This window comes from Notothenia coriiceps, unplaced genomic scaffold, assembly GCF_000735185.1.
Source record: "Notothenia coriiceps isolate Sejong01 unplaced genomic scaffold, NC01 NC01_scaffold00010968, whole genome shotgun sequence".
Classification (NCBI taxonomy): domain Eukaryota; kingdom Metazoa; phylum Chordata; class Actinopteri; order Perciformes; family Nototheniidae; genus Notothenia; species Notothenia coriiceps.
In genome coordinates, this window is record NW_011343669.1 from 591,394 (window position 1) to 613,231 (window position 21,838).

General features: G+C 41.1%; 2 protein-coding genes across 3 annotated transcripts in view; both read left to right on the top strand.

Annotated features, from left to right (window-relative positions):
* The window catches only part of ccdc78 (coiled-coil domain containing 78), a 35,312-nt gene extending 22,539 nt beyond the window's left edge, over window positions 1-12,773 (top strand). The window contains exon 11 of the mRNA XM_010772200.1: window positions 12,713-12,773. Coding sequence (XP_010770502.1) covers window positions 12,713-12,767 — 55 coding nt within the window. The 3' untranslated portion in view covers window positions 12,768-12,773. The remainder of the gene's footprint in view (window positions 1-12,712) is intronic.
* Window positions 12,774-14,948: 2,175 nt separating this feature from the next.
* Window positions 14,949-21,502, top strand: stub1 (STIP1 homology and U-Box containing protein 1). 2 transcript variants are annotated; one of them, XM_010772187.1, is made up of 8 exons: window positions 14,949-15,066; window positions 15,860-16,089; window positions 16,537-16,735; window positions 17,101-17,266; window positions 17,353-17,428; window positions 17,532-17,588; window positions 18,401-18,517; window positions 19,647-21,502. In XM_010772187.1, the coding sequence occupies exons 2-8, from the start codon at window positions 15,976-15,978 to the stop codon at window positions 19,770-19,772; spliced, it is 855 nt and encodes a 284-aa protein (XP_010770489.1). In that variant the 5' UTR covers window positions 14,949-15,066; window positions 15,860-15,975; the 3' UTR covers window positions 19,773-21,502. The 2 variants fall into 2 exon arrangements, with proteins under 2 accessions (XP_010770489.1, XP_010770490.1); XM_010772188.1 differs by having other exon boundaries at window positions 15,903-16,089.
* The last annotated feature ends 336 nt before the right edge of the window (window positions 21,503-21,838 follow it).

A 21,838-nucleotide genomic window follows, 5' to 3' on the forward strand; every position in this document is an offset into this window, starting at 1 on the left:
ATAACACAATGCTATACTACTATTTAACCCAGTTGTATACAAAGTGGCTTCTTACATGTAACTCACGATAAAAAAAAAATACTTTCATATGCATATGATATTGCACTTTATATAAGTACCTTTTTAATTTAGATTATTACAGTACTTTTTAATTATATTACTTTTTAGGCTGTGATATTTCTACTTTATTTGAGAAATTGAGAATCTAAAAACATTTTTTTGCTTTTCCAGAAAGTTCGATTAGAAAATGGATTCCGCTCTCATGTTTGTGCTGCAACCAACTTGCTAATTAGCTTACTTTAGGAAATGACATGTCACTTGTTAGACGCTTTTATCCAAAGCGAGTTACATACATTCAGTACAGTGGCCAATCCCCACAGGAGCAATTTGGGGTGAAGTGTCTTGCCCAGGGACACAACGACATGCTGACTGCAGTGGGGCTCGAACTTGCTATCCCCTGATTCGAAGTTCCTTGCACTATCCGCTGAGCCACAGCCTCCCATACTGGAAATATACTGGACATGGGGGGGAACAGCTAGCTTCTCGATGTCTAAGTTACTATTAAAGGCCAGTGTAAGGGTGAGAACCATCAGACCTGGTGGTTTCCGTTCTGCATCCACAACAATGCCATCTTTCTCTCTAAAGAAACACTGTCTTGTTGTGCTCGTACTGTAACCACTGAACCAGATTCCTGCAGAGTTTCCGTTCTCGGTGTCCGCTTCATTTTCACCTTTCCGCCAATGAGAGCGTCTTCAAACAGAGCTGCTGTACGCATACGAGAGTTTGCATGCACGTGTTAGTGCTGTGTGTATTTACTCGGTGTACTGTATTCCTCTGAGGGTTTCTGTGTGCCGGCAAACATGGGGACGATGTAGTGACAGTGTGGTGTCGCTGGCATTTACGATACCTGTTCTCGCTGTCTCGGACACAGAAGCTATTATCAAAGGTCCTATAGTTTTCATACTATGCTGAGATTTCATATATTAAGGGGAACGTACGTAAGCAACCCAGACCAAAGTGCTAATTGAAAGAGGGTCAATCAGATTCAATATAATGTTTGTAATAAGAAATGTACATGGAATCGGCCAAGACATTTCATGTTGAATCCTAAACAAACATGCAGTTAGCTTCCTAGTAATTCGAAACTTTATATTTCGTCTTTTTTACAAAGTGCAGTGCTGAAAACCCACTTTTTAAAGCACGTTTTGAGTACAAGTACTTTTTCCTTGTTAGAAACAACCAATGATTTTAAACATTGGTATGGTTCTGAATCCTTTGAATTTCAAATGTTTGTCTTAACAAAAGTCCAACATTGCTGATATCTAGAAATCAAATCATAACAGGGATTGAACACATCCTGTATATGACACATGCTGCTTTAGACAGAGGGCTGATGGGTCTACAGTTTGTATTCATATATCTGAATCTGAACATGTCGGCTAAAGACTCCTGACCTTATCGGAGTTGACAAGTTGTCTTCGTTCCCAGACTTTTCAGCAGCTTCCCATGGCACCTCGATGCTAATCTGGTTGATCTGACATGGCCGCTGTTTGTTTTCCTGCACACAGTCATCTATCTGCTGGTAATGAGATCCAAGAGCTTGTCAGGACACTCTGACAATCAGCCGACGTTCACGGTCACAGAAAATACCCCTTCTATCTCGCCATAGGATTGTGCTGCGTCGTGCATTTTTCCTGGTTAGCTTGATGTTAGTCATGAGAAATAATGTGTTTACGTGGCTGTGAAAAAGGGGTATTTTAGGGTTCAATTACAAAAACTTTAATATCCTGAGTGCCGGAATATAGAGAGAGTCCTGTGTTTTAAAATACAGTTTCTGGATGTGTGTATTTAGATATCAAGCTAAAGGCATATATACACACACATGTAGCACAAGCATGCAGATTTGTTCACCTTAAAACTATTATTCCTATTTCAAATGATCTACATTTAAAGGGAAGCTGTCTCATAAAGTGTATTTCTTTTGTCAAATTAAAAGCGATGCATATTTTGTACAGGAAGTCAACGTTTTTAGCTCTATATTCATAGTAGGCATGTAGTGAAAGAGGCTGTTTTAGCACGTTCCCATACTTCACTGTTGAGTTTTGTGTTGTGATGAGTCAGTGAGAGCGGTGAAGCTGACGTTTTCCCAGCTCTCCATGCAGGTGAAGGACTCCTGGTCTGTGGTCAGCGTCTGTGAGAAGAGCTCGGAAAAACTTGTGCTGATATTTACCCTCCGAGCCCCCATGAGAGCCGCATGTGAAAACTGACACCTGCTCTCTCATTGCACTTTCTCAGGATCCCGATTGTGTATGTGTTTGTTTGTATGACAGTACATTTCTCTTTGTGCCTCTCATGTCGGTGTGTGTGTGTGTGTGTGTGTGTGTGTGTGTGTGTGTGTGTGTGTGTGTGTGTGTGTGTGTGTGTGTGTGTGTGAGTGTAAAGCCCAGTGGGAAACTGAATACAAGAGGGCCCTATACCAGATAAACAGTGTCAGAGAGGGTTGATAGCAAACGCAGCTGGAGGCGTGCAGAGACACCCTGAGAATGCTCTCTAAACGTTTTCCTAAACATGTAATAGATCACTTGGCTTCACTGTCTAAATACTCTTATACGGCCCTTGTGTGCTTTTATGTCCTCCATCGGGATCTCAAGTAACTTCTGCACAAGTTGAGTTATCTTGTGATATAGTCACACAAGAGGTTTGTTTGTGGCTGCTGGGTTTAAGTCTCAGTTTTCACATTTCGTGCAGCTCACACATTTCCTTTTTCTTTGCGTCTCTTTGTGACAAATTCATCTTTTCAAAACACTTTGAAGATGCACCGTTAAATCTTCTTTATAGCTCCACATATTGGGATTGCACTTTTTTGCATTCAGCAGCTCCAGATATACCGTAACCTAATTATAGTGTCTGGGGTCAGAGGTCACAGCTGGGCGCCCTGGGGACTTTTCATTAGCAGAAATGGAGGGAAGACACCGCAGGTGTCCTAAATGGATCCCTCCATCTATTGTGTCCCAATTCAGGAAGCTCTCTGTGACTTATGACTTTTTAACTTTGGGGTTGTCTATTTGTGATCAGTTGTTCTTATAACGGATGTACTTGTTGTCACATCAATACAACAACTTGCATTATCCCTTGTGTTGAATAGAAGTTTTGACTTTAAAAAAAACACAATAACCAAGTTTGATTGCAGTTTTGAAACTGGTTGTCTGTAAAGGTGTAATCTAAATACATTAGGGACATGTTCTACTTGTTCCTACATTTGAAAAGCTAGTAAATGATATGCATTGGTATTAAAGGTCTAAATAAAACACCAAGAGGGAGCAGTTTTCTGTATGTTAATGAGTACTTTAACTGTTGATATAATAAGTTAATTAAGTAATTTACACTTCAGATTTTTACTTAAGTAAGATTCTAAATGCAGGAGTTTTACTTGTGCAGCCATTCCCTGCTTCCCCCCACTGTTTGCTTGTTCCTAAATGTAGCTAAACTCTGGTGTGATTCAACCCTGAAATTGTTTAGCTTTGCAGCTTGAAGTGCTGATTAAAACGGCGGAGAGATCAAACTAACAGTAACCCTCATAGCAATATCGCTGCCAAATAACTTCTCCAGAAACATCTGCTGACTTCTAACAACCCGTTAGGCTTTTCTGGCTCCTTGAGAAAATGATCAGTCACTATTTCTGAACCCCACAGCTCTTCTACATCTGCAAGTGGAATTGGTGGTCCTTAAAACCTAATAATTATTGTCTCCCTATCTTGACAAAGAGATAGATCCAATCCCTTATCTTTAGTGTAAGCAGATAATGTTAGTGTCATTGAACTGACTTCACACAGCGTCAACACTGCTGACAACCTTCATGTCCTTTGCGTTGATTCTCACATTCCTCACTGTTCAAAAGCACACAAGGGAATAGTTTAGCGAGAGGGTAAACAGACCAGACTCCTTTTTAAGTGGTTCTTCACACAATGTCTCCAGTGCTAACTCAAGAGGACTCTACATTTGGCAGTCAGTGCTTTATTGCGAGCAGCAGCCAGGGAGGAAAAAACGGCAAATGAAAACACTTTCAGAGCGGCCGCTGAACGCACAGGAAGTTTCCTACGGTACGCGAGGTTTGAGGGTAAATTTAGACTACAAAGCATTTGCTTTCAGTTCCGCAGCTCTTAATTGTAGCCAGATTGAAGCAAGCATGTCATATCCCTTTTTAGATGCTGTATTTCCCTCATTAGAGCAGGGCAGTGTGTGTGGTAGCTTTCCGTATTTATTTGCAAAATCAGAATGGGTTCGCCTGCCTTCTTTTTTGGAGGGAAACCCCCTTTAGTCGTTAGCCTTTAGCGGACTGGATGTCCGACCCCTTTCACTCCACATTTATGGCGCTCATTAGCTGCAATTAAGAGAGCGTCTCCCAATCTCATTATTTGGAATCCAGATTAGAGTAATATAATCAGCATCCCAGTGGTGCTATAGTGATGCTTTAGGCCTGGTGAGTTTGATAAGCAGTGTTGTTGGAGCCCAGCTGGGGGTCAGACAGAGGTTCACCGCTGCCTTTATTGCTGCCTGCGCCCCAACCCCCAAAACTACTCCTAATTGGCTGAATCAATTTGGAGGGAAACTTAACAAGAAGCTGGATCCCTCCAAAATTGACAATAGGTAAAGTGTTTTACATATGTCCACAGGGAAGACAGATGTTGTCCCTCTCCACCACATCCACATTTGAATACCCTTATCTTGATACAATGGTCAAGAATACAAAGGGGATATATTTTGGCGGTCAAGTCAGTTGCATAATTTTTGGCGGTCAAGACGCATTGCTGTTGACTTTTCATACTTGATGCTGTGGAGCGTTTCATTCAAATGACCATTATACTTCTGATGTGATTGATTGCTTGCTCATAGTCCACTTCTGACAGTTGTCCACATCAGTTATGCAGAAAACAGGGTGGTCTCCTGTCAAATGCTGTGACTTAGAGTCATCTGATCCTTAAGATGGGTACTGGAACTACGTCTCTTTCGCCTATGATGAATATTTGTTTCATATTAGACCATTGCTTTACTAAGTCATTTCAGAAGTATCATCTTCTCCTGTCATTAAGTTACTTAGAGTTCAAATGTATATTTCTGTGAAATTGTTTAAAATATTTGTTGTAAACAGACTTAAAATTTAAAGAAATAACTATTTGAAAGGAAAAAATGTCTAAATAAAATGTTATTGTTTTTTTTAAGAATAAGTTAAGTAGTTAGAGGCCACTCTTATATTAGGGTGGTAAATATGAAGCTTAAACTCAGCCCAGATATCTTAACCAGTTTAGTTTTTATTCTAAATGAAGCTAACCACCTATGGCTGCAGATTCATATCAATAATACAAATAAATATATGAGGACAGATATGATAAAAGGTAAATGGGCTGTATTTATATATCGCTTTATCCAGTCTTTACCACTCCTCAAAGCACTTTTACAAGTCATCATTCACTCATACACCCCCCATTCACACAGAGGATGCCACTTACTCAAAGAAGCTAACATTCACTCACAATCAAACCCACAACCTTCCCATTGAAACACAACCGCACTACCCGCACTATAAGAGTGGTATTGATATTCTCTTTAAGCAAGTATGCCTGCCTTTTTACAGACATGTTGAACCATTCCTTTAACATTGATACAGTATATACGTGTGTGACTACTACTACTACTACAGCAATCTGATAAATCCTCATATTTCTGTGTTCACAAATGTTGCCATTACACCTCAAAACATCTCATTTACTCACTTTCTTATAACATTCTATGATAAAATTGATCAAAACTGAAAAGAATGGATGGTCAGTTTTGCTTTTGCTGCCTGACTAACTGACCACCTCCTCCTCCTCCTCCTCCTCCTCCTCTGCACTGCATCCTGCTCAGTGAATTAAGTTTGGCCAGGCTAGGTCATCCTTGGCTGTGCATAATAGAATTAGCCTGCCTACACACATACACAGACACACATAGAGACTTTAAACTTTAAACCCCCCCCACCCCCCCTTCCCCCTCTATACAATGGCCTGCTCAGACAATAGACACATGCCAATACTCTGACCCCCTCAGCTATTTCCCCGTGCACAAAAACCTCCCTATTCCTCCTAAAAAACCCTCCGCTCAGTCAGCAGAATAATGAGGCTGATAAGATTACATTTTTACCGATCACATTTCACATCATATCGTCGAAATAATACCGAGCTTAACAGGTGCAGCTGTTCCTGAGGAGGGTTGAAATCCGGCCGTTGGTCAGAATTACACTTGACGTCGCCTCGAGGTATTAAGTTACAAGTCATAAAATGAATAATATGACTTGGTTTCAAAGCTGCAGACTGGGAAGATTGAGCTGAGCTTTACCTTTAAAAAAACCCATAAAAAAGAAAGCTTTCCCAAGGGCCTTTTTAGGCTGCGGTTAATAATTTGTGTGTTACAAATAAAATGATATAGCATGATCGGAAGAAAAAATGTGTCAATGTGAAAAGTAACAGGATTAAGGGTTTAAATGAGTGTAAGGATGAGAAACGATTAAGAGATCATTCCTCAAGACTTAGCAGTAATCCAACAGCCTTCACATTTCATCCCCCAGATGACAATTAAAATCTCTGAATAGGGGCCATGATTGCACACCAAATCTGAATCCAGAGCGTCTTGTATCTCCCACCATCTTTCACCGAATCCATTCAGACTCCTGGTGACCTGCAGCTCGTCCCTGAACCCCTTTTTGAAGTAATTTTTTTTTTTTAAATACCGTCGCACACGAGCTGCCCTCCAATTTAGTCTCTGAGCACCTGCACTTCAGTGTCCTCCGGCTCATCAATGGAACCTGTCTGTTAAAAACGTATGCATCTGTTGCAAATGAGGTAGCTATTGTTGGGGGGAAACCCTTGAGGGGACCGCCAAAATTAAGTAAACCCCCAACCCCCAACGTCTCCAACACAAACACACACACACCTCTTTCTTCAGGGGTATCATATCACCTCTCCCTCGGGGTGTGCAAGGCTGCATGTTGTCATTATAACAGGTGGATTTGAATGTACACAACAGGTGGGTTTTGTGCGGTTTCCTTCACTTTAACATTGTTTTCTACTGGTGTTATTTCAATGAAGCAATGTGCTTTAATCTCACAAATTCAATTAAGGGAAAAAATTGCAATAATCGTGTTTATCTCGTTTGAGGATATTAGAAAATCTGCAAAGCATACCAGAGGCGGTAAATATTTATCTCACAGTTCCAAGTGGTTGTTTGGCTTCATTTTCCTCATCTGACCCACGACTAATGAACGGAGGAAGCTGAAATAATGGGGGAGTAGAGGAGTCCTCTTTTTCAATAGTGGTTTTTGAAGTCCTGCGGAGAGCTGCAGACGAGGTAGAGAGGAAAAGGAATTGCAGAATAACTAGAGCATTGCAGACAGTGCTGAGTTGCCACACACATGCACAACTGCCTGCACACACACATTTCCTTTATATACACGTAGACGCACACACATGAGAACACACATTCATGCATGGCTCCAACGTAAGGATTTCGGGCCCTATCTGCTCATGTATGCAGGCTAATCAGGGCCTCTCCACAGACAGAAAGCAAAGGGTCATACGGGGCGAGATGTTTGTGATGGAAATTTGGACGGCAGGCGTAAGAAAACAATGCTGGAGACAGGACGCCCCAGAGACGACATACTTTACATATGAGATAACACATTGAGGAATTACAGAAGAAAATTGGATCACAAAGCCCTTCTCATTCATGTTAACCATAAAGAGCTCCATTGCAGGCGCTTTCACGAAATAATCAGAGAGCAGTTGGATTTAGAGAAGATTTAGTTTGTAGATTTCATTCTGAGTGGGAGGAAAAGAAACACATTTCACCAAATTATAACATTAGAAAAAGCTTTAAGGGGACAAATACACAAGGTTCAGAACTTAAACTGTCTTTAAGATATTACAAAGTATGCATGATTTTTAACTAGACTTCTAAATTCAAGATTCAAGGCTTTGTTGTCATGTGCACATTAGCTACAGTGTAGATATGGCAATGATAGGCTCCTCCAACAGTGCAACATGAATATATATATATAGGACTAAGAACGGGTAAAATAGTGCAAGAGAATTTGTTGAGATGAAGAAGACTCTATATACAAGTCAATGGAATATGATATATTAGATAAATAAAACAAACAGATGAAAATTATTGACATATTGTTTCCTTTCTTAAAAGTTGCCTCAAACAATTCACACTACTCTTTTTCAGCTTTTTGCATCAACCAGGGAGATGCAAATTCCTCCACTGATTGCACATCATTTAGGGGTGACGGTATTGCATCGGCCTCCAAACTAAATATGCACCGCTGGAGCCCAGGACGTAGCGTTTACTGGGCGCATTAGTGCATAGATCGGGGGCATTTGATGGAACCACCGCGCTTCACTGAGGAATCACACAAAGATGGGATTTAATGGCCCTTCGATTGAGCGATTTTGAAAAGCCAACCTCTGACCCCCAGCTCCGACCCCTTGCAACCCCTCCCATCCTCCAGGGTCCAGTGCTTGTCATTGGTCATTTGTCAAACTCCTCGCACTGATCTGATTACCGTCCAATTTGGGATCTGCCGACTACACACTTCTAGGATCAAGAAAAGCTGCTTTCAGCAACTTTACATGACAACAAATAGCTGGATTGTTGCGGCGAGAGTAAAGAGACAAGTTTCTGTTCTATTCAGGCGATAGAGACGGACAAAACTTAAGCTGGCTGCCAACCTTGGTATCTACTGATGTTGAAACAGTCTAATGAGGAACAGAGAGGAATAGTGTTTACTCCATAGATGTATAACACACTATAGTCATATGTCATGCTGTTTCATAGGTAAACACAAAGAAACCTCATAATCCAAAAGGTCCAGAGGAAAAAGGTTTCCTTTGTAAACTTTTTTGTTGTGCACGTTCAATGAGCAACTTTCGTTGGACTGAGGGAATATGTTTCTCTGTAATACATCCAAGGCGAGGCTATCTGGGGAACTACTGGACGGACGAATGGCACGCTAGCCAAGAATATTCTAGTTCCAGTCATTTCCTCATAAGAATACTAGTAGAATAAAAGTGGTGTTGTTTCGATCTACCGTGTGGGACGGCATAACTTCTATTCTTTTTAGCTAATGTTAACTATGTTGTTCTGCAGAGAATTTGCAGACGAGGGGGGTAGAAAGGAGGAAAAGTCACTTGCTGAATAACTAGAGCATTGCAGACAGAGCTAAACTGCCTGACACATTCATGCATGCACACATATGCATGACTGCCTGCACTCACACATACTTTCACTCTCTATACACATGCACGTAGACACACACATGAGAACACACATTCATACAGAGCTTCAACCTGAGGATTTTGAACCCTATCTGCACGTGTATGCAGGCTATTAGCTGGTGAACTATTGTAGCTGGCAAGAATATACGAATAGCACACAAGCTAAGAATATTCCAGTTTTTTCCTGTCATTTCCTCGTTAGAATGTGTCCACATCCCTCCCCCCGATGTGTTGTGACCGGTAGAAGTTGTAACGTTTCGATCTGATGCGCATCAGTGAAAGGTCCCATCCAAGTGGACAGAAGATAAACACCCAGTAGATAAACGTCTCTACTGCAGTTGCTAACTATCAGCTAATGTTAGCTCTCAGTTCTCTTTCACTGTTTGACTTATGTCATCACAATCAAGATGGTTGGCAATGATTCAATAGATGGAATTTGAGTGGCAAAGTTTGTCAGAGTTGATTTGAAATCGACATGAATACAAGTCCACTGATTGCTTTCATGATTTCAAGTGAAAAACCACCTAAACTGGATGAGTATAAAACAAATATTTTGGTTTAAAAGAAATCCCAAATAACAGAAAAATAGAGAAGCAGTAGCAGACCTCCGCCAAGACCTTTTCTATGGAAGTAAAACTATTGCATGTGTGCCCTTTGAGATTCAGATCAGCTCCAAAATGTAATCGGCCTTTCCCTGGCTAATGCCACACCATGCCACTAAGTTTCATGACAATGGGGCCTGTAGTTGTTTTGTAATCATGCTGACAAACAAACAAACGTTTAAAAAAAGAACAGGAAACCTAACCTTCTTGGTGCGGGTAAATAATATTGAAACATATACCCTATATGACTCTGTATGCAACATGTAGTGTTTATAACTGTAGGCTATGGAGAGCATTGGTTTCATAGTAGAGTGTGTGTGACTGTCTGTCACTATAGATGTGTCCTTGCATGTCTGACTCCTCTGAAAGTCTTTTCCAAAGACCTGTCAGTCAACACTCGCCTTTTCCTGAGCTGCCCTGAAGGACTGTGCAAGATTCCCCCCCCCACACACACACACAAACACACACTCACACACAGAAACGCACCACCCCCCAAAACAAACCTCTGTCTGGCCATCACACACACACACATACTCACAATTAGCCCATAGCTCATTATGTCTGCCTTAGCTGCTTTGGATTGTGTTGTGGGGTGGGGGTTGGTGCAGGGTGGGGTTTGGTGACCCTGGAGAGCATGACCTAAGGGGAAATTCAGAGAGTTACGGTGGGGAGTGGCAGCGAGGACAGGGGGATGGGAGGGGGACATGCAGGGAAGTTGCTCACTCCTTGGTGCCCCTGCTGGCTGGGCTCACCCCTGTGAAGAGTCCCATTGATTTTCTAAGTGGAAACCCACTGATTAGTCATCACTACTGACTTGCATGAGCTCAGAACAATTGCTTTTGTATTGATAATGTGATGGGACACAGCTAAAAACAAACCTCATTATAATGTAAACAACTCAATGTTGTGTTTTGCACCCTGCAATTAATAACAATCGGTAAACAAATATTGTTTCCATCTGGAGGAAGTTGTTAGTTTTATTAATCGTTAACTTTAATATAAATGCACTGAATTGGAGGAGGAGAAGATGGTGTTCCCTCTTCATCCCCTCAATTGCTGAGGCTCAAGAGTTTCGATTTCCCTCCAAAAACTATTTTGTAAAACTTCTCCCTCGCCACTTTATACAAGCAACTCAGCAGCCGCCTCCACCCCCAGCCGCCACACATCAATCCATGGGGTGTGTGGGTGTGTGTTTTGAGATGCAGTGTGCTGTCAACCCCCCAGGGTGTAAAAGATTGTTGGACTAACATTGCAAGTTTGAAAAACAAACTCTTTGGTTTCAGTTTACTTAAGCCTCCGTTTTGAGGTCTCAAGCCAACTGATGCTAAAAAAAATACACAAAGGTTATTTGCAAATGTGTGATTCAAAGTAAATGTATCTAATGCACGTTGCTTAATGCACATCTGCAATTTGTTTTGTTGCAGGGTACAACATCTCCTAAAATCGTTTCATTCTTTGCATGATGTTTGGCATCTTCAAATCCTAGTTCCCTCTTTTAGATTCAACTCCTCCTTAACAATCCACATTTTGTTAGCTCCCTGTTTGTGCGCACATTCTGAATTAGATGAGTTATTCCACCCCCTCCCTTTGTCAGGAAGCTTAATCAGGGCTGCAGAGGTGTGTGGGTGACCTTTGACCCCTGGGTATCTCTGGGCTTTCTCTTACTTGCCTTTGGGCTAGCATCAGGATATCCCTCATTTAACGACCAGTGGTTTCGAGTTAAAGCATGCACACACACAAGGTCAGTTGTTCATTATAAATGATTACCAAACACTTTTAACCAATGATGGACTAAAGTGATTACAAGTTACACATTAAATAAACACAGGTTGCCTTTCTGTGCACTTTTTGGAGTATATTAGAGACAATTGTGAGATATTAAGGAGTACACTTGTGTAATGAACATTGAAATATGGAGATCTAAAGCTATTCATATTGAAAAACGTGTGAGAAAAAAAAATAGTTAGTTAGTTTTTTTAAGTTTTAATTTACAGATTAAAGTAAATGTACCCTGTTGGACTGACATTTCAAGTAAACTTTGATTTGTAAATGAAAAATATTCCACCAAAAAACACATCCTTAAAACTTCGTTCACTCCCATCAATGTTCCTTTTGAAAAAGTGAACTGTAACTTAAGGCACATAGAACATTTAATAACTTTTTACTTTGAATACATATGAGTAGGGAGGCTGTGGCTCAGTGGATAGTGTGATGGACTTCGAATCAGGGGATAGCAAGTTCGAGCCCCACTGCAGTCAGCATGTCGTTGTGTCCCGGGGCAAGACACTTCACCCCAAATTGCTCCTGTGGGGATTGTCCACAGTACTGAATGTATGTAAGTCTCTTTGGATAAAAACGTCTAACAAATGACATGTAATGTAATAAGTGTGCCCACTGTATGAGTACAAAGCAGCTTCGATTTGAGTTTGTGTCTGTGTTTTGGCACAAGAGTTAATTAAAGGGATGACTAAGTGAATGTAAAGATGGACGTTGTGATTGACAGGTGGGCATGTGTCCTTTCTTTGAGGTCGCAGTGTGACGGACGGTTAATTAGAGTTTCTTGGCAGGCGTTTTGTTTGTATTTTATATTACTAACTGAAAAAAAAGCAACATAAAAGATGTATTCTGACAGTATGACAATATAAGCACACTTCTGAATCCGATAATCAAAATGCAACGGCGACCTTCCCTTCATTAAGCTGGTTTATCAAATGAGGCGCAAATGGAAACAATAATTTCCTACATTTCCATTTTCTTTCAGTTGAGACTGTGAAACTATTCTTTTACTTTTGTGTACAGGTTGCATTCAGACCCACTTGAACAAGTCTATGAGCCTTTCCCCTTCCCAAAATGAGCAAACCCACCAAACAAAGGGCCACCATTGTGGGTAAACACAGCTTTTGTTTTACCCATTTGAACCTGAGGTTTCCCTTAACGCCACGGAGAGTGTGTTCACCCTTTTTCTCTTTTCAGACGCGTTGGCGCTGAATGGCGGAGACCACTGCCAAATGGGAAAACGACTACACAGGCAGAAAGAAAGACCAGAATCAATCAGGAAGTGGCTGCTTTTCAGCTGTGCCAGAGGAGCCGGGCAACTTCCTGGTGTTGTTGCCAAGGTGACTGGAGGCTACGCCAGCTGGTGCAGTGGGCATCAGTTTTGAAGGGGGGCAGAGGATGGCGGTTGGGATGTTGGACAGGAGGCGTGTGCAGAGAGCTCGTGAGTTTAAATGTAAGCAATGAGCCCTTCAAGCTGCATTCACATGCCCCATGCTCCACAATGTGGAGTTCCTGTTTTGTTTGAAATCTTTGCAAACAATCACCTAGTCTCTCCAATAACTCCCAGCTTCTGCTATGGCGTGTGTATGGCACATTATTTTGTTGGATAATTTAGTAAAACTGTATATCTTTGTATAACTTTTTCACCTAATGAACAAATGCTCTGATGGAAGTCAGACTTTCAAGTATTTTTTTTCCTGACTGAATACAGTAATAACCACATGAACTCAGAGCAAGAAAAGACGGGTACTGTAAAGACATTTACTAAGCCACATTTTAACATTACTGGTATAAACGTACACAGAGCAGTAATTTAAATAAAATTAAGTGACAAAGGTTATTATTATGCTCTTTGATGATTGTTCTGAGTAAAGCAAAGATACCAGCACATGTATTGCTCAAATGAGTCTTGCATGATTTTATCTGCTAAAAATTACTTTAGTACAATTGTCACTCAGAATTAAGACATATCACACACTTCATTTAGTTTCTAGTTCATAAGTTACACCTTGCCATACTAAAATAAATACTAACTTATGAGGGTGCTGAGTTGTTTCTATAATTGTATCCACCACATGTATCTCAATGAGGGAACACTTTTTATTTGACCCAGATATTTGTTTGTAATTGCTGATTTTGCCCACTTATCTTTTCTTATCATAATTAGATAAAGGCTACACAATTTGAGTATAAAGGGGAAAGTGATTGTATGTCATTTATTGAGCGCTGAGTAATTATTTGTGTCACTGATAACAGTTTCACATCTCTGAATCTAATCTTGCAGCAGTCAGTCTCTGGTCTAAAGCCCCACTTTAACAGATATTGGGGCTGGGTGTTCTGGGGGATCAGGGGACCGACTGGTGGAGATGGGTAAACACAGCTGGGGACACACTGCGCTGGTGGGTCTGCGGCTCAACGGCCCCCTTCACACATTTATCCGTGTGTTTGCTCAGGGGATGTGCCTTAATCTTCACACACTGATCTCTGCGCGGAGCCTTCCAGAGACCCAACCGGCCCAGATGAAAGTGACCCCGTCCACAGCCACAGCCCTGCTAATTCCTCCATGGCTAAACTTGAATGTTCTTCACTTTATAAAGGTTCATAAAGGTCATATATGGATCTGTGTGTGGGTGAATTTCTCTGTGGGTGGGATCTCCCTGATAATATATACAGAATGATTGATCATAATCTGCCCCATACAAATGAATAGACCATTGTCAGGAAGTGTCAGAGTTTAGGCAGAAATAAAATCATATCTGAGAGATAGAATATTCAATATGTTTGCAAATTATCTGTACTTACTGAGAATCACAACTTTAGTCAGAGTTAGCTGCTCTAAGTTGACTACACGTTGAGTGTATGTATGTGTCTATCTTTCTAATGAACTATCTAACTAACTACCTGTCTATCTGTCTACCTATCTGTCTGTCTGTCTGTCTGTCTATCTATCTATCTATTTATCTATCTATCTATCTATCTATGTTTAGATGAAACTCTGATTATAGACCGCCATCTGCCGGTGATTACTGTGTGTTGCGTTGCTTTCTGTTAAAGCCGTATTCTCTCTTTTTCTAGTTTATCACATCGTTAAATACAAATATTGTCATACAAAGCACTATCTCCGCATGTAAGGCTCAATCAATGACATTTAATTAATCGTATTAGGACTCAGTGTCTTATGAACACAAATATTCTGGTAGGCAGTGGTTTACTTTGAGAGAAAAACAACCCTTTCGGCTTCCGTCGACTTCGCGTAAGCGCTTGACGTCAGCATAACAACAACCTGTCATGACAGCTCGTATGGGAAAAAATATATCGATAAAGCTATCAAATCATATACAATCGGTTTTACCTGGATGTGAGATTGCTTCTACAAGGTAAGGAGTGTTAACCGCGATTCTCAGAGACAACCACTAACTCTGAAGTAGCATAGATAGAAGGGAAAAAGGCTGTGTAGCAAACAAGCTAACCTAGCATTAGGTTAGCATATTTCTCTTTTCTCAGGTTGCTTTGGGGCTATGATGTGAACGTAAGATAAATGCTAATATGCCTTTTTAGGCCCGTCATACATATATTCCAATCAGCTTGTGATTAATTGTGTCACTAAAGGTAATACAGCTGCGTAGGAAGAACGGTCCTCACTCGAAAAACGATTGTCGTATAATCGACAACATACCTCACTATGCTAACCAGCTAATATCTAGCTAAGCACCGATCTCTTCTTCGCTGTTAACTAAATTTAACGACATTGTCACTGTTTATATTATTGCTTCTGCAACACATGCATCCCTCTGTTAGTGGGCCAAACGTTAACCCTGCGTATTTGTTTACAACATCTTACTACCATTATGTAGCAGTGGTGTACCGTTACAGTGCAGCAGCCTTGCATTAAAGGCAGTGAGTCTTTAATATTTAGCTAGCTCTGCTTCTCATGTAGTCACCACGGACGTCCTTCACATGAATAGTTAATTCGCTGTCAGTCCAGCCACCTCGCTGTCATTTTTGTGTGCACAGTCAGCAAATTAGACAAATGCCTTTTTCTGGGTGGCATCAAAGACTGACTGCACCTAATTCTCCCCAAGACGCGCATTGCAGGTGCGTTGCAGTGAGTGTTACACACAACGTGAATGTTGACTTAGCTTCACGTGTATTGTGTGTCTCTCCTCTCAGTTTGTGAGACCCAGGAGATACAGGGCTTTCTTTAACTCATCAGCTAGCCAGCCGGAGACACGGGGAACAGGATAGGGAAGCAGGGCGAGGCGGGCCCCGCGGAGCCGGTGGAGAAGATGGCCGGCAGCCCGGAGAAGAGTTCAACCGCGCAGGAGCTGAAGGAGCAGGGGAACCGGCTATTCCTCTGCCGCAAGTACCAGGAGGCTGCTACGTGTTACAGCAAGGCTATTGTGAGTGTCATGCTAATGCTGGAATTATGTCTAAATAACTCAAACATATTAAAATGATATTGCCCTTGTCTAAAGTATCTAATTTTACAATATGTTCTTGTTTATGTGATTATATTTTACATGTATATAGACCTTTACTTGGTCACTTGCAACATTAAACTTATTGTATTTTATGTGTACATAGTTCACTTCTCGTGCATTACTTGCACATTGGTCTTGCAACATAATCTTGCACTATTTCTATTTCTACTCTGTTTCTTCTTGCACTATTTTTTGTTTCATGACCTATATATATTTAGTTGCATTGTTGGAGAAGCATGGGACTTAAGGTTGTCATTGCGATAACTACACTTTAGCTGCTGTGCCTATGACAATAAAGCCTTTGAATTTTGAATCTGACATTGCTATGATGTTAAAGTGCATGTGTATTTGTCTGGTTTCTCCCAGAACCGTAATCCATCGGTGGCAGTGTACTACACCAACAGGGCCCTGTGCCATGTGAAGCTGCAGCAGCATGACAAGGCTCTGGCTGACTGTAAGCATGCGCTGGAGCTGGACAGCCAGTCAGTGAAGGCTCACTTCTTCCTGGGCCAGTGTCACCTGGAGCTGGAGAACTACGACGAGGCCATCGGCAACCTGCAGAAAGGTCAGAGAAACTACAATAAGATGGTGAAACCGTTGTTTCATCATGTTTTGCGGTAGTGTGAAGAATCAGCTTGATCATGTAATGCACAGTGTTCCTCATGTATTTCCTTGTTTATACATAAGTCAACGTGTTTCTCTTTTAAAACTGGTTTAGTTACTTATATCAGTTATTGTACTCTGAGGAATGTTATGGGCACAGCAAAGCTTTGTCATTGTACAATAATAATAATACAGAATAAAAGATAAAACATTTTTTATTATACCTAACTTTTTGATGTGTTGTCAAAGGAACAAGAAATGAAGGAAATAAAAGTGAAAGAGAAACTTGAGTGGTAAACAGATGCTAATGTTCTAATGTTTCTACAGCTTATAACCTGGCAAAAGAACAGAGGCTGAATTTCGGAGATGACATTCCCAGCGCCTTGCGCATTGCGAAGAAGAAACGTTGGAATAACATCGAGGAGAAGCGCATCAACCAGGAGAACGAGCTACATGCCTATCTGACCAAACTCATAATCGCTGATAAAGAAAGGTGAGACAATTATCCAGCGTGCTGTGTGTCATAGTAATCTTTTGATGAAGATTGGTAATAAGGATTTCTAATAAACTTTTCTTCAGAGAACTTGAAGAATACAAAGAGAAACAGGACGATAACCAAAATGGAGGCGATATTGCCAAGATTTCAACAAAAAATGTACGTTCTATTTCTTACACTATATCAGTTTTCATGCTTTTAAATGAACATAGTAACAATTCCAATTGAATATTCATGAATATATTCGCTGTGGCCTACTTAGGACAAGTATCTAATGGACATGGAGGAGCTCTTCTCTCAAGTGGACGAGAAAAGAAAAGTGAGTATGGAACTATGAGCATGTAATAATTGTGTTCATTCATTCGGTCGCTTACCATGTCCACAGCATGCATTGGGCAAGAAGCAAAAACAAAAAAACATCTTTGAATAGGTCACCATCATCCATTACAGGTCTAACAAATAGACGCTGATCACATTCACCCACACAAATGCATCTCTGCTAACGGTAAACACCTACATCCCACCACCTTTGATCGTTGACATAGCAACAAGAGAAATAGACATGAGCACATTATGATGCCGCATTTCAGATTTGGTTTTTTTCTATCATAGGGACATTCTTTTTGCATTGCTCCTGTGTTGTGTACTCAAATGATCTGCTACCATTAGTGGTTGCGATTGCATCTGTGAAAAATAATTCACCTTTACTCCAGACAGTAATGTACTTTCCCTAGCCTGAGCTGTTTCTATGGTTACCATCACTATTTGTTTGCAAGGGCTTGTGGTGTTTAATTATCCTGGCTATGGATAGTTGCTGCCTGAACTGAAGGAGTTGTCATGTAATTGTCAGGAGAAAAGAGACCGCGCTGACTGACAACAGGGCGATTAGCTTCTTTGTGTTAGAAGGTGTGAAGGTTTACTAAACCCTGACGAAAGAAGTGTGTTATTCACTACCTTCATTTCACAACTTCATGATATCATTAGTGAGCTCACTGATGCTTTCATATCATATTTCCTTGGACTGGGGAAGTGTTTTCAGAGGATAGTGTTGGCAGCTCTTCTGATATTATATCCATATATCTCTTAGCGTCCCATCAGTGTGACTCTTGCTGCGTTTTGTCTTCCCTTCAGAAGCGGGAGATCCCAGATTACCTGTGTGGGAAGATCAGCTTTGAGCTGATGAGGGAACCCTGCATCACACCCAGTGGGATCACTTATGATCGCAAGGACATTGAAGAGCACCTACAGGTAAAACCTTCGTCAGCTGCATTATGTTTTAGGGTTTTCCGTCCGTCTGCCGTTATCTCAGAAAACATTTTGAAGAGATGTTCTTTAAAGGGGACCTATCATGCAAAATGCACTTTTGTACATCTTTTATACATGAATATGTGTCCCCGGTGTTCCAGGGAACTCACCAAGTGTCAGAAAATATATAATATAATATTATAGTACACAACCCTCTCTATTTTCCTCCATACCCAAATCTCTTAAAAAGGGGCTGCAACGGATCTGATACAGACTGATCCAGATTTGAACACTTCTATGACGTCACAAAAGTGGCGCTACGGCTATTGGGCCAACTCCACCAATCAGGAGGAGACAGCCACGGACATTGCCGTTGGAAAGCGCTGGAGACGCTGTAGTACATATGCCAGGCCTGTAGATGGTGCTGTTCTCACAGAATCAGCCCATGATGCAAAGACAGTGTTAAATTGAGCGAAATGAGGAATGGCTAAAATGCATGATCTGTTTGGTATTTTGAGAAATAAAAAGTATAAATATGCCTTATATAGGTATGGTCCTACACTATATTATTAGAATATAGCATGATAGTTCCACTTTAAATTTGGCAGAAATGTCCACTTAGGCTCCAGAATTAACTGATTTCCTTTTGGTAATCAAAGCTCAAGGTCACTGTGACCTCACACATCCATGTGCTTATGACAATTTCACACAAATGTCGCTGAGAATAAAACGATGAAGTGATGACACCCTTTCACACTGAAATGGCTGTAAACTGCAACTTGACGGGTTGCTGGAGGCAGACAACCACAAGGCGGTAGTTCAAGTTTATTTTATGACCACTGATTTAGTAATAAGTTCTAAAAGGGACAAATTCAATTTCAAGAGGGGAATTCAGACCACACATTTTCAGAAGAGGCCTCTGTACACATTTGTAAACATTTTTTTTTTAAAAGCACTTTGAGCTACACCTCTTGTCTGAAAAGATCTCTATAAATGTAGATGTGTGACTTGTGTGACTAAAATTAAATGACACATTTTGTTGTAGATGTGCCCAAAAACGGTCTTATTTGCATGAATTAGCTATACAACCTAGCAGTAGCTAACACTAGCGTATAACCTGCTCTCTGTGCAGCGGGTGGGTCACTTCGACCCGGTCACCAGGAGCCCCCTGACCCAGGACCAGCTGATCCCAAACCTGGCCATGAAGGAGGTGATCGATGCCTTTATCCAGGAGAACGGCTGGGTGGAGGACTACTAAAGGGACCCCCCCACCACCACCATCCCCTCCCATCTCTCAATCCATACTCCCCATTCTCAACACAAAGCCTGGACAACACCAGACTATAGAAGACAGATACACCCCCCCTGGATTATGTACTTTTACACAAGAGGGAAACACCACATTATGGACTACCAGATGGGAGCCATGTATCTCGGTCTGCCTCTTACCCCCCCCCCACATTTGATCTTTGCTGTAAAACTCCCCGCTCATACTTTCTGAGGCTCTGCTGCTCCCTTTAAGACCCCCCCATCTCATTCTGCTCTTTCTTTACCTTCTCTCCTCCTTCCTCTTCCTTCTCTCCTCCTTCCTCTTCCCTTCTGTCATGCTGTATTTCTCCAGCCTGACTCCCTTCTTTTCTCTCAAAAAGGGGCCACACTCTCAGGTCTCTCTCTCTCTCTCGCTCCATCCCTCTCTCTTTCTCTGAGTGCCACAATCCTTGGAAAGCATCAGCATTTGCACTCCAGTGTTTCACACACACCACCAATATTAATATATTACGTATGGTGGACATTAAGACATAGGCCTTGTATTTGGCGTTTACTTTAGTTTTTCATATACATTGGAGCATTTGCCCACTTCTTAATGTACATTTGTTAAAGTGGGACCTGAAATGCCAAAATCCTTTTCTCCATGAAGGTGTATGCAAGTTTCACATGATGAGAATTGAAAACTAGTCATGTAGGGAATCAAGTCTCTTCTCCACCTGCAGGTGGCGCTCCAAACATGCCTACTCATGTCTCCATGTAAGACTCTTAAGAGGATGGTTAGTTTTTGTTCTTAGCATATCAATCACACCCCATTACAGACAATTTAAATACGTTGAATGTATGCATAATGTACTCTTTAGGTTTAGGCTTGACCTACAGTAATTCAAAGTGTTTTTTATCGGGACGATACATGAAGGATTTCATGAAAAGCGGCCTTGAAATGGATGCTGAAAACCAACGGAGATGACCGCTGTATAAAAAAAAAAAAAGTTTTCAAATTGCTGGATATTAATTGAAAATGTTTGAATATTGATAGATGACATTAGCTGTGGAAAACCATGCTTCGGAGGACGGTCTGTGCTGTGTGTGTTGTTCATAGAAACAAAAAATTGTGCTTGGACGTTGTGTTTGGCTCGTGCTGTTTGCCTGGAATGACCGTGGACGCTCACATCAAGCATGACGTGATTTTTTTATTTTCCTTTGCAAAGGCAAGAGGACGGTTTTCATTGGTCTCACCGTTTTGCTGTTCGTGTTATTTCTCATGGTTGCAACATCTTCTGTAAACCAATCACCAGTGTGGGACAAAGTTGTGTGTTGTTGAAGGGATTTGAGGTTTGCTAGTATCGATGTAACAACGTCCGTGTTTAAAATGCTGGAAGAGCTCCGACCATCTTTTCTCATCCTTACCTCAGTCCAAGTTTTTCGGTGCTGGTTTCCTTTCTGTAAAACACATTTTCAGTTTACAGGTTATTTTCCCGCCGAATGTGCGTCCGTGGTGAATCCGGCCTGTCGTCCGTGGTTCATGTCGGGGTGCAGGTAGTGTAAATAATTTGCTTGTGTATCTCAGATTTTATTTCTTGACAAAATAGGGTTCTTTTTTCTTTTTTTTTTTTTCTTGAGAAATCCTAGCGCTTGAGAAACTGTATTAAATGTAGATATGTTGATAACATAAATGCCTGGTTCAGTTTTCATTTGCCCCCATTAAACCGTGAACTTTGAGTTGTTTTTTCTGACTCCGTACAGATACCACCATTTTGCTGCTACATAGAGTATTATTGCAGCTGTGCTACAAAGCAAAACATGATCAGCGACACAAGCCCTGCAATCAATACACATTTGGTGAAGTTAATATTAGTTTTTTGACTTGATCTCTATTTTGAGTATGTCACTTCTTGTAGACAAAATGTCCCTTTGTCTGTCTTTGAATCGACTTTAGTGTAGACGCAAGCATTTTTCTCATCTGTTTTTCCTGCCGGCAACTGTCTAGCCCCCTCATGTTACCTTTTTCTTCTCTGAAACAAACTTTATGATAGATCTTCATGAAAGCACACTTGA

Coding starts and splice junctions, on each gene's coding strand:
- stub1 (XM_010772187.1), top strand. CDS start 15,976: ATGGCCGGCAGCCCGGAGAAGAGTTCAACCGCGCAGGAGCTGAAGGAG. Junction 16,736..17,100: donor CATCGGCAACCTGCAGAAAG/GTCAGAGAAACT, acceptor ATGTTTCTACAG/CTTATAACCTGGCAAAAGAA. Junction 18,518..19,646: donor ACATTGAAGAGCACCTACAG/GTAAAACCTTCG, acceptor CTCTCTGTGCAG/CGGGTGGGTCACTTCGACCC.